Source organism: Syngnathus floridae, chromosome 2 (assembly GCF_059516105.1).
Source record: "Syngnathus floridae isolate MCC-2025c chromosome 2, RoL_Sflo_1.0, whole genome shotgun sequence".
Classification (NCBI taxonomy): Eukaryota; Metazoa; Chordata; class Actinopteri; order Syngnathiformes; family Syngnathidae; genus Syngnathus; species Syngnathus floridae.
The window spans coordinates 9722343-9735000 of NC_142414.1; the positions used below are offsets into that span (position 1 = coordinate 9722343).

Below are 12658 nucleotides of genomic sequence, written 5' to 3' on the forward strand. Positions count from 1 at the left end.
CCATATGGGTTTACAAAGACATCAAATAACAGACAAGCTTAGAAATGTTACATTATATTATCATAAAAACACAGACGCACACAAACATTTAAAATATTTAGTTTTAATAGGTTTGTGAATAATTAATAAAAAGTCATTATTTTGTCATCAGACATCACTGCATTGGGTACATATTGTTGAGTTAAACCTTCAAGCACAAAGGTGATCCCAAAACATATAGACAAAAAGGTAAAAATAATTTTCATATGGCTAAAACAGTCTTAAAGCAAACATGGTCCAAAAGAAATTGCATACATTTTTACAGTACTGTATATAATATTTATAATTCTTAAAAAAATAAACAAAGTGATGAAATAACAAGCAGTGTTAAATATGGTGAAATTATCGAGCCACTCAATCCCGAACACATCTAACTTTGCTCTCAGACTGCAAGACAATTAGATTTCAGCCAAACCCAGTTGACTTTCACAAATACATATTTGAAATTAGCACACACAAAAACCCAGCCCTCACATTTGCTTGCGTTACGTTTATGGAATTTCACATGCATCAGTGGCAAAACTGCACTTAAAGAGTTGACTGGAATTGCTACTGCAAAACATGACTGTATCATACAAAATATTGTGTAAATATATTTGAAAAATAAATTACATAATGCACAAGTAAAGGGGTTTCTACTGGGTATACATACAGTATATCATATAAAGGTCATCAACCTTATGGCTTTCTTATTATACAGTGAAATAAAAATCAAGTTAAATGAGGGGTGCTTTTTAGCATGTTTTCGGGTGATGATGTAGATTGTAACGGCTAAACGTATACAACTCCTGCAGTAGCCTCAAAAGGAAGTAGATGATTTAAAAACAGACTTCTGCTGACTGCATAGGCCACACTTTGAGAGCAAAAGGAGTGAAGGAAACTTTACTTGTTAAGCAGCGTTTTAAGAGAGCGTGTGAGTGCATTCGCGATGGCTGACATGGTACTAGAATGTCTCACCAGGGCCTTGACACTGTGTTCTCCCGGTGCTCCCACAGTTGCAACCTCAGCAGCTTTGAGTAAACAGATATAATTCATGACGACCTCATCTACTTTTGCAACAACCTCTCTCTGTTGGTGTGAGGCCGAGGCGCTGAGTCCTTTTACGAGACACATACACGCTTCGCAGAGACAACACAGCACCTGGAAACTGTACGTCACAGCTAGCAGCATCTCTTCAGGGCTGCCGTGCGCCTGCGCCATCCTCCGGCATGCCCGACCTAACTCTTTGGACTCCACTGAGAGGAGTTGCTTGGATTGAGACACTGCCTGCATCGGCATTTGGACGCCTCGATCGCAGCGACCTATGCTGGACCTCACCAGTGCGATAAGCTCACTGGCATCACGCCGGACATCTGTGAAGCCGGAAGGGAAGCTGTACATGCGGTCCTTGAGGGCGTTGACTCGAGCCAAGCGGTCGCTAAAGCTCATGTTGTTAAGGACCTCGCCGTACAGCTGCTCTCCAGCTGCATCCATGACTGAGCCACAGGGGTAGATGGCCAATGACGCAGCAAAGTCGTTCTCTAGGTTACTCCCATCACGGCTTCGTCTTGGCGTGTCCCAATCGTTCTCATCATCTTCTCCCTCACTTTTACGCTTAAAGAAACAGTAGCTAAAAGGACCGTTGCACCGCCAAGGACTGGTGTCCAGTTTTTGAGAGCCCTTCATGTGTTTGTCTTTCTGTAAAGGAAATGCCACCGAAGCCCTTCTGCTGTCTACCCTGCCGCCTGATGACCAGCATGTGGTGTGCGATGACACTGAGCCCTGGGAGTAACTCTTGGACAGCCTCTTCCTTGTTGACCTCCTCTGGACTTTGGTTTCTCCTTGCTGGGGCACAGATGGTAACAAGGGCTGCTGGCTCTGGCTTCGACTGGGTTTTTCAAACAGCACTTCTACGCTGCCAGAGCCATTGGTGACATTACTAGAGCTGCGTTTTAATTCCCGGCCTCTTTGTGAGTAATTATTGAAAGGATCCAATTGTGAGGGCATTGTGCCAATGGCATGAATGTGGTTCTGATTTGGCCGTGACAGGGTTGAATGGGTGACCTCCTGTGTGCATCCAGAGTCGCTTGGGGCAGTGTTGCTATGTGCTGGAATTAATATAGGAGGAGGGGGAGACTGTGGATGAAGTGGTGGGGATGGAGAGGAAATGCCAGCCAGGGTATTTGTAGAAGCTTGTCTGGTAAAGGCTGAAGGACCCCTTCCCAGCGAGAAGTTGCTGAGGTCTGCTCGCTGACCACAGGGGGCAGAAGCTTGAAGGACTGCATGCCTTCCTCTTGGGTCTGATCTGCACAAGTCATCACTTGGTTGGATTCTTGAACGAGACTGAGGCCTACCAGCGGTTCCCCCACCCTCATGCGTTGTGTAGCCATCTTTCTTATACAGCGACAGAAACTGATCAGGATCCATACCGCTCCTCTCAAGCTCACTTTGCAGTCCAGAAAAGGAGCTTCTTCTTTCGGCGTTTGCCTGCTTCACATCTAACCTACCGTTTGGGCCTTGTGTGTGCGTGTCAGGACTTCTTTTAAGTTTGGCAGGAAGTGTGGCAGAGTGGTATGACTTTTGATCTATATTCATCAGCTGCAATGCGTGTGGGTTTACCAAATTGGGGCGAACAAAAGGGGACGATATGGAGGACGGCAAACATTGGCAGCGGGGGATTGTGCTCCCTCGATTCTTAACCATTTCGACAAGCTGTGGGTTGCTTGTGATGTAGCGACGAGTGTCTTTTTTCACACCGCCCCCCATGCCCGCACTGTGTAACTTTCCACCTTGGTGCATTTGGCTTACAGTTAGGTAGTTGATCAATTGTCTGTACGCCTCACTCCCTTCTTTTTGGTTCTGCCCTTTAAAACAAGGCTTTTTGCTTGTAATCGTCTCTTTGTGTTTGGAGGGTGTGGCTGAGGACGGACGGCCAGGGTCAGCACCAGCAGAAGCGTGAATGTTGGGCAGCATTTTTCGAAGGAGGACAGGGTCAGCATGAGGGTGAAAATCCTTTGCTTGGAGACTCTGTCCAGGTTTGACTTCTTCATAGTTTACGACCCTGAGTAAAGATGAGGAGGAATTTGAGATTGGGTGCCTTTGTAGGCGATGGTGTTTTGACTCAATGGCCCCCAGACCAAGCGGCGAGTCGGTTGGGGTGGCACAGAGACTGCTGTTTGCACTGCCACCAGCATCTAATGAGGAGCACAGGGAGCCCTGGAGAGAACTGTGACCTTCACCTTGTAGGTTTGAAATCCTTTTCGCAAGATGATACTCACACAAACGTGCAACACTTTGCTGTCTTGAAATGGGTTGATGATCATTCTGGGCATCTGATCCTTGGTCTGAACACACCAGTCTGTTGTTTTTATTTGGGGAGAGCAACGAGGCAACAACTAGATGTTCATCTTGCTCGGCAGCTCTATTATCTGTAGCACGCTCCCCTAGTGTAGCCACATCTAAAAGGCTATCAGGTGTAGAGGAAGTAGGACGGGTAACTCTGTGATGCTCGCTGGCACGGCTATTCACAGCATGGTCCTGAGCATGTGTGTTTTCTTCCAAAAACAAGTTGTGTCTTCTCTGGCTTTCACCTCGATCACAGAATGAAGTTTGCTGATTATTCTCAAAATGAATGCTTCCACCACTCCCACGTCGATACCCTTCCCTTGTGCTAAAGGTGTTATATTTCCTGCTTGAGTCTGCAGACTTTTTGTCATGCTTGCCCCCTGGCGTTGTGGAGCTTGGCCGCTGAAGAGTAGAGGAAAGGTTTGTCTGAGATGCCCCTCCCAGGAAGTTTGGCTGTAATGATGCTCCCGTGTCCAAATGTGGGCTCCTTCTTGGTGGGACGGCAGGTGGTCGGAGGTGCTGTGGACTGCGGGACTTCTTCAGGGTTGTTCCTTCGGTGCTAGGTGAAACAGGAAACTCTGTTTTCTCCTCAAGTAAAGGCTGGTAACCCTCCCTCGTGGCCACCAAGAGGCGCATGTGGCTCTCACCGAGTCGATGACAAGCGGCAAGCTCAGAGAGTTCTGTCATTTCTGAGGAGTTTGTCTCGTTTCCAGAGTCAGAGGAAGACTGGGGACTAAAGCCTCGAGATGTGTAAACAACACCTACAAAAGAAGTTGAGAGTGAGAGTGGTTTTACACAACTGGCACATACAGAAATGACTGATGACTTTGATTATAAATCAACAGACCTGGACTTTTCCTGCTGGGTGGTGGACGAGGTGGTGCAGGTCTATTCTCAGAGACAGACAGTGCTTCAAGTGCCTGCAGAGTGTTGACGACTTCGTTTTCCAGATGCCTCTTGCCCTCCGCTCCGCCCTCCTCTTGAGTAGGTATCGCATCAATTAATGAGACTGGGATATCATCGTTGACGTGCGGGCTCAGAAGCCTTCCCTCGGGCACCACGTCCTCGTCTGAACTGTCTCGAAAGCCTGGTGGCGGAGCTGCAATTGCGAGGTTAAGCGTCTGCAGCAGCGAGTCATCTTCATCGTCATCAACCGTGTCATCGCCCTCGGGTGGAGGCAGCGATGTAAGGTCGATGATGTCATCGGTAGGCCCAGAAAGCATGAGAAAAGAAGCTTTGCCGGCTGCGGTGGCCACTCCTTCGCTTGCTTCTGCGTCGCCTGCCGGTGTTCCTCCAGTGGAGTCTTCTTCACAAGAAGCCTCGTCCTCATCCTCCGCATCGTCTGTTGTATCACGATAAAACAGGTCTCTTAACAGTGGCTCATCACCCCCTTCCCCACTTATTATGTTGCTATAGACATGTGTCAGACCACTGAAGTGGAATGACACCCTGCCCTGAGCCCCAAAGTCAGTATTGTGCAAGTAGGTTGGTCTTTGCTCAGCAACCTCAGCACTCTCCTCAATTCGTTCATTGACTAAGCCCCGGGGCTTGTTCAAAGGTGGGTCTCCTTCAAAAATAAATGACACTTTGGCACTACGAGGTGAGTCTTGAGGTTTGTGTCTTGAGGGCGGAAGAGGAGGTGGCACTGGACTCTGGGTCTGAAGGTCTCTGTCAGGCATTTGGGATTGATGGAAGAAGGGATAGAGGTTGTTTTCGCTCCGCTCATTGTCTGAGTACTGAGAGTCCCTGTAGAGGTCTGCTTGGCTTTGTGATAACTCTTGACAGTCCCCAAAAGATGTGCTGTATGGCCACTCAAGGACGCAGTCCTGACCTGTAGATGAAAGTTTTATGATTTATGTGATTACAAATCAGTTCCTGTCCCTCACAATAATAATTTCGAAATTTTAAGAAAGTACGCCTATATGGACTTACTGTCGTCATCCCCTCCTGAGTTGCTTGAGTGGACCATATTGAAAATAGATCTTCTTGAGTCCACTAGGAGGCGATAGTACCCTGCTGTAAGACAGGCCAGGTTCATCGCGTCACTTGAGTCCATGATGAGAGTGATGGGCTTCATGAGGACAAAAGTTGGAAAAGAAGAAGCAAAACAAAACGAATGGCTAAAAAGTAATTCATTAGATTGATTTTTAGTCGGACACTACTTACCCGGACATCCAGAACATGCAGCTCCAACCGGACATTGTTTTGATCTTCGGTGAGGATTTCGATTCGGTTCACATGGCTGAAGTCGGCCAAGAGGGCCACAAGGTTGGTCCGTGCATTGATGACATGACTGATACCATAACGAGGACCTACTAACAACGTCACTTCAGTTTGTTTCTCACCTTGCTGCAAAAGTTTTAGAGGATGGGAGTAAATTAAAAGGCCCACACTGACTTCTATTTTTTTTTTTTAAACAAAACAAAAATCAAGCTGAACCATCCAAAACGGATACTTACCAAAAGTATTGATTTAAACTCTCTCCCGCCATAAAGTTGGAGCTCACTGAGGTACCTTAGGTAATGCACCTTGGCCTGCAATGCAGTCAGCTGCAAAGAAAGGTAATATCTATCATCACAAATTCAGGTCTTGTAATTTCTTATACCTGAGGTCAAAATTGTCCTTTTCTATGTAGGAATATACGTACCGATATTGTCAAGAGATTTAAAAGGCACTTCTGCCATGGCAAACACTGCAATCACATCTGAACTACATAAAGTTTCACAGCCATGGCAGTATCACTGGGAGACATTTTACAGAGTAGGGAAGAGTGCATAAAGAACAATCTACACGAGTAGTGACTGAATAATGCTTTTGCAATTATACAAAGATGTGCACCGAATGACAGGCTAATTTGCCAGAATATCTTGGATGAGTGGTCAAAGACTACATTATTAACAGGCTACATGCTGCCTAGAATGATCAGGTTCTTCATCCATCTGTTTTCTGTCATGCATCTTGTTCACAATGATAGGGATGCAATAGCCGATATACTAGTTCATCAAGCTACTTGCATTAGCAGTTAAGGTGGAGTTCAACAACTGACTTAATATGACAGGGGTGAACCTTTGCAAGGTCGAGTGGAGATGCAAGGTCTATTTTTGGCCATTGCATCAGAAAACAGAAGGACAGTGAGTTTATGTGCGTGTGCTAGATGTTTGCAAAGAAAGGGCGGCTGTTACTTTTTTCCCAGGAGGCACGAGGTTCTGGTTGGTTTTGAGAATGTGCGTCAGAGCTTTTTTGATGTTTTTCTCCTTCGTGCTGGTCAGCACAGCAGGAGGCAGGAACAGCGACAGGCCCCACTCCTTTCTGTTGAGAAGAGAGAGAATTGACGAAAAGTCACCCTTGGAGCAATAAACTTTAAACTGGACAAATGTGAGCTTTATCCATTCCCAGGGAGTTTAGGTTGGAGAGATATACCGTTTCATACACGAATCCATCATTTATATCAACAACGTTCTCCGGCTACATATATCAAATATATCACGCTGCAGCCGTTTTCTTGGACCGTGCCCCATGTTTAGCAAGTGGTAGTTTTTTCCCCCCCTTCTCGCAGTCACATTTATTTCCCTATAAATAAGCATCCGATGAACTTGGACCTCCATTGATGCCATCAGCGATACGCCGCCCAGAGTCTGGTTCAGGGCCAACTCTTCCACATCGCCTAGGAGTGTGTGGAGGTGCCCTGCATGTGAGTTTTGGTACACTATGTAGTATTTCTGCTACCTCGTGCCTCTTGACTTATTTTGTTGATTTTTTTCCCTTGGTTTCCTTCCTAGTGGCCTCTTTGTAAAGCCATTCAATCATGTGCATTTAACTCTTGTCAAATCTCAAATTTTTGACTATATCATCTTATCCAACATCTTCAACGTGTCCTACTTTTTTTTACCTTTGACCCCCCCATCCCCACCCCACCCCTGTCCAGACTTTGCTTTCATTTCATCACCAGATAATAGCACTTACTACGTGTTTAATCAGATTATTCTGATGTCATACCCTATTGTGCTAAGAACTCCCCCAAGCCCCTAATTAAACATAAGCATGCAGGGATTGCTATGATCTGCTGTGTTCGAGTCCTCTATTAATCCCATTCATTGTATGTCCGTATTTTTGTCTCTCTCTCAGAGCAACAGAGAAAGATCGCAGCCTTCTACTGAGACTTGCTTCTTTGATATAATTCTTCTTTAGACAGGCCTCTTTAGCCTTTCCTCATTCTCCAGCAAAGAGCCTCTTTATGTTATGTTCACTTGTATTTCCATTGGGAAAGTACCTTGATATTATTTATATTTTATATATATATATATATATATATATATATATATATATATATATATATATATATATATATATATATATATATATATATATATATATATATATATATATATATATATATATACCTATTTAGTCATGAACGTTAACTTGAGTTCAACTATTGCTTTGACATTGTGGCATCGTATCAGCAGCGCACACAATTTCAGAGGATGTTTTCATAAACAAGCACAACACATACATATACATTCATACACGCACTTACTGGATATATTTTAGCGAGACCTTCTGGCTTTGCTTGGTCGTCAAAGTGAGGATGTACATTTGCAATGCTGCCAGTCGCAGCGCTGCATCATACTTCAGTTCTGAGCCAAATCGTTCCAGCACCACATCATTGCAGCACTGCAAGAGAAGCAGGAAACAGTGTGTTCAAAGTCTAACGAGGAAACATCCACTCAACTACCAGCTGTACTGCATAGGGAAGAAATGCATTCATTTATGAGAGCAATTTAGTGGGGAAACAGCATAGGAATGGATTGCCCAATCCATTCTAGTTCTATTCACTAATGGCCATCTAAACGACGGTCAAACAAATTTTACCCAACTTCCTTTATTGGTTTCCTATAATGATGGCCAAATCTCTCACCTGCACATAGAGATATTCGAACGCCACAGCATCTCTCCGTAACAGGTCCACTGGGTCGCGGGGCATGAAGCTGATTCGAAAGAAACACTTCATCTTATCACAACCGGGCTTGCACGTCACCTATAGAGTAAATGAGAAGGGCGAAGCAAGGTGATGCGGTGGGTGGGGTGGGTTGGATTGTTGCCGACAAGTCGGGGAGGGAAGAGAAGGTGGAAAGAGATGTGTTGGCAGAGACTGAGCAAAAGTTGTAATTAATATTAGACTAAATTGGTGAGGAAAGAGAGCAAGAGAGATAGACAGACGGCAAGAGAGAGACACAGGGAGACAGATAGAACGAGCATGTACTGTATGGCCAGGAAGGTGCAATGTGAGCAGTTGCCTGATTGGCTCCACTCCAAACGACACTTCAGTTTGAATGCGGCTTTGAATAACGAGTGACGTCAGCCTTAAAGTGCAAAAGAGAGCAAGAGAAAACCTGGGGAGACACCCTCCGAGTCGGGCAAATATTTGACCTGAGCAAGCATCTCTTGTTCATGCAGCAAAAGCAGTCTGTTTCCAGAGTCTTCCATCCTTTCCTCCAACATGAGGGAGAAATGTTCGATGCATTTGATGGATAGTTTCTCTTGCAGCGTCAGGAGCACATCCTGGAGGAAAAACATATCCAGATAGTTGTCTTATTGTCTGTGATGGGGCAACAAACATGGCATCTAGTTCAATGGATTTGAATTTACCCTTGAGGTACTATGTATGTCTCTTTTTATGTACGTTCTTGCAGTGTAGAGAAAACAGACTGTAACCTAATTATACAAGACATCATTGATTTCAAATGTAACGAACGATGACTGCAAAACTGAGATACGCTCCCCGCACACTTCTTGAACTCTAAATCTTCCCTTACATGCCTGAATCTGACTCAATGTATTTGAATTTACCCTAGAGGGACTATGTATGTCTCTTTTTATATACTTTCTTGCAGTGTAAAGAAAACAGACCATATACAAACATCTTATATTTGAACTTATGAACATACACACCTTGATGGAGGTACTGCTGTCAAAGCGGAAAGACTTGGTCTGCCCATTCTCCAGGTAGACTTTCAGGACATGTGGCATGAACAAAAGAGAGTTGTCCTTCACTGGATTCTGCAAAGTGACAATATGATGAGATTTTGTTCTTGCATTGCCTTGCATGAGGTTAATTTAGTGATTCAATCAGATCTGGCATTCGCTACTGTATATAGGTCATACATTAAGTACGTGTGTGAGTGTGCGTGTGCGTGTGTGTGTGTGTGTGTGTGTGTGTGTGTGTGTGTGTGTGTGTCAGAACTCACTGGAACCTGGCCGTTTATGATGACCTCCTCGGCAAAGCGCACTTTGACTGGATTGGACTTGAGCATGGCTTTTTTGGCTGCACTGATGAACGCCGATTTAGGGGACTAGGGGCAGATGTCCAAGAATCAAATGAGTGAAAAAAGAAGGAAAGAAGAACAAGCAGAGGGAGGGAAAGGGTAGAGCAAAAAAAGCATAAACACATTCTAAAATATACATGAAAATTACAGTTTGTGGTGCAGAGTTAATGATTGGTGGAAATGTGGTCTTAAAACAAAAAAGGAGCTGATGCACTCACTGGATATGGTTGGACAACAGTCAATAGAATGCATTCTTTGCAGCTCCTGAAGAGGGACAACAAAGCATATAAACAGCAAAGAAGAGTGTAATTTTTTAAGCGTGGAAGTAACTGACATCACACATGCATAAAAATTGATGACACACTCAGATAGTCAAAGCCGAGCATTCTGAACTTTTTGTGAATACTGTATACCAGGGGTATCCAAACCTTGTCGTCGAGGCCTGCTGTCCAACATATTTTAGAACTGTCCTTCCTCCAACACACCTCGATTCAAACAATCAGGATAGTTATCTGGCCTCTTCACAGCTTGCTGATTATGTGAATCAGGTGTGTTGGAGAAGGAAGACAGCTAAAACATGCAAGACAGCGCCCCTCAAAGACTGGAGCTGGACAACCCTTCATATTTCTTGAACAAATCAAGCACCTGACAAAGTGAACTACTGTTCATTTTTAGAGTGCCTCTAATATTCTTCCAGCCACCTGACAAGGTCGATGACTCGTTCTCTTGGAGCTGAACTGACAGGTTCATCATTGATCGCGATGATCTCATCACCGGGCAAGAGCTTACCCTCTGATGGGCCACCTACAACACGCATATGCACACACACAAAGAAATACACAAACACACATACACACACACTAAGGAATCAAGTCGAATTTTGCTTGCAAAAACGAGCTGTGCATAAACGAATTAGGTCCTTTGTAAATGTCATGTGAAAATGCATTGCATTGTCTTTCTTTACATACTTATCCTTGGCCCAACAACTTTAAATAAAATATTCATAAATTCAGTTTTAGAATGAAGTAGTGATTGATTATTTGGATGCTTTTTTGTGGCGTTTGACATTTAAACAATCTACCTAAATAACAACACACAGAAGAAAAGAAACAGAAATGGATTTTGGCTCCTGTGTGAGAAGTGTTTGAGGCGAGCGCCTTTACAAACCTGGCGTGACCGAGCGGACCACCACCGGCTTCTCACTGCCTGCCACAAAGCCGAAACCCAGAATGGGGTCACGCCTCATCTCCACCAAGCGGGGCACAGGGGGAAGCCCATCCAGATGAACCTCCTCCAGGGAGCTGCTCTGGGACACTTGGCTTTGGAAGAATGATGAAAAGAATAAACAGCATATACACTTCTGATGAATGGAACACAGTTGCACAAGCTGGGGCAACTTTTATCTGCTTCACTAGCTACCTTCTTTCACTGTTCTCATCACCCCCACCACCCTTGTTTCATTATCACATATACTATCTGTATTGCACATACAACATAAAACAAATCTGCCTGTAATGAAGCATGTTCCAATCTGTGATCTTCCCATTCTCATCAGGGTCGGAGACGGTTTAATCCAACCAGAGGGCAGAACAAGTCGGAAGGCTGAATTCCAAAGGTCGAACAGTTAATGACATTTATTTACATCCACAGTCTACAATAGTCAGGAAATTAGAGGGAAAGCAGAGTGTATTAATTTATAGATCAGACCACATATTATTTTTAGTAATATGTAAGGAGAGGAATCGTGGCATGCCCTTTGAATCAAACCTTTTCTTATTGCTGTTGTTCCAACTAGATCCCTTTGCACTTTCAATTTAAACGGTGATGTTGGTCATTTCTCACCCATCAATACATCCATTTTCTAAACCTCTTGACTTTATAAGAGTTGAGCACAAGCCTATCCATCTGATCTTGAGCGAGAGTGGTTAGCATGTCTGCCTAAAATGAGGAGTTCTGGGTTTGGATCTCAGCTTAAACCCACCTTGCAATACCAGCTGGCATAGATTCTAATGCACTTTCAACTTTAATTAGGGCTACCTGGACTGAAATTAAATGAATGGAGTAGGTGAAAGTCCATTCTTTTTCAGTTGTGATGGTATCACCGGCCAGCTACAGTCGAAATTCATGGACAGCGACACAAATGTGTCTTTGCTTCTTTTTGCACAAAATCCACTATTACAGCTTTGTCAGACTCCAACTGTGGCTGTTGAAACTAGCACAAACATTGCAGCCCTAGTTGATTGTAGTTTTGGTAGATGCGACAAAACTCCCTTTAGGGCTTACATATTGCAGAGAATACATGCATATTGAGTTTATACATACTTGGTGAGGCAGTTCTGGCTCTCCCTGTTGCAGTTCATGCTGTCCCAGCTGTATGGAGGCCCCTGCAGTCCTCCCCAGGAGCCTGGGGGCGGCCAGCCTGATGTCTTGTTTTTGTGACTGAAATGCAAAGTCAGGGAGATCAATAATATTTCAACAAATCACAGACTTTGCTCATAAATGAAAAACGTCATTATTTAATGATTTTTCACTGCTGCTTAGCCAAAGTTTTCTTGAATTTTTACGCATGCACACACATACAGTTAGCCATTCATTCGTAAATTGCTGTGATTCGTACATCGCTTTGACGAATTTGGATACATGATTTCGGTCATCCAAAAGACATCATATCCACTGCTGCGTTCAAACCCCAAGAGTCGGAAGCTCAGATCCAACGGAAGCTACTGTGTTATCGGGTGCGAGGATACAAGCGCTGATCAACATTCATCTGTCTGTCATTGTGTAGCTGTGAGCAGCTGTGCTCCAAACTGAACCAAACTGCCATGGCCTCGCCTCATTTATCCCATAATCCCCCTTTCATCAAAGGGAAAACAAATCCAAGCGTGTGTGCGTCTGTATGTATGTGTGCATTTGTGTCTCTGTCCATGAGTGTCTATGGAGAGTAAGAGGATTTTCAAAATGTATTGTTG

At 44.3% G+C, this 12658-nt stretch overlaps 1 protein-coding gene across 4 annotated transcripts in view; it reads right to left on the minus strand.

Moving 5' to 3' along the window:
* Positions 1-83: 83 nt before the first annotated feature.
* The window catches only part of LOC148401631 (FERM and PDZ domain-containing protein 4-like), a 29454-nt gene continuing 16879 nt past the window's right edge, over positions 84-12658 (minus strand). For 3 of the 4 annotated variants that reach the window (XM_088368810.1, XM_088368808.1, XM_088368809.1), the window contains exons 2-16: positions 12012-12128; positions 10857-11008; positions 10391-10493; positions 9908-9953; positions 9612-9716; positions 9316-9423; positions 8794-8925; positions 8282-8401; positions 7901-8037; positions 6546-6672; positions 5823-5912; positions 5530-5712; positions 5296-5434; positions 4211-5194; positions 84-4124 (exon numbers count right to left, since the gene is read on the minus strand). In XM_088368810.1, the coding sequence (XP_088224936.1) occupies positions 922-4124; positions 4211-5194; positions 5296-5434; positions 5530-5712; positions 5823-5912; positions 6546-6672; positions 7901-8037; positions 8282-8401; positions 8794-8925; positions 9316-9423; positions 9612-9716; positions 9908-9953; positions 10391-10493; positions 10857-11008; positions 12012-12128 (5746 nt within the window). In that variant the 3' untranslated portion in view covers positions 84-921. Of the gene's footprint in view, positions 4125-4210; positions 5195-5295; positions 5435-5529; positions 5713-5822; positions 5913-6545; positions 6673-7900; positions 8038-8281; positions 8402-8793; positions 8926-9315; positions 9424-9611; positions 9717-9907; positions 9954-10390; positions 10494-10856; positions 11009-12011; positions 12129-12306; positions 12405-12658 lie in introns of those variants that run through there. The other variant, XM_088368811.1, reaches the window with a different exon arrangement.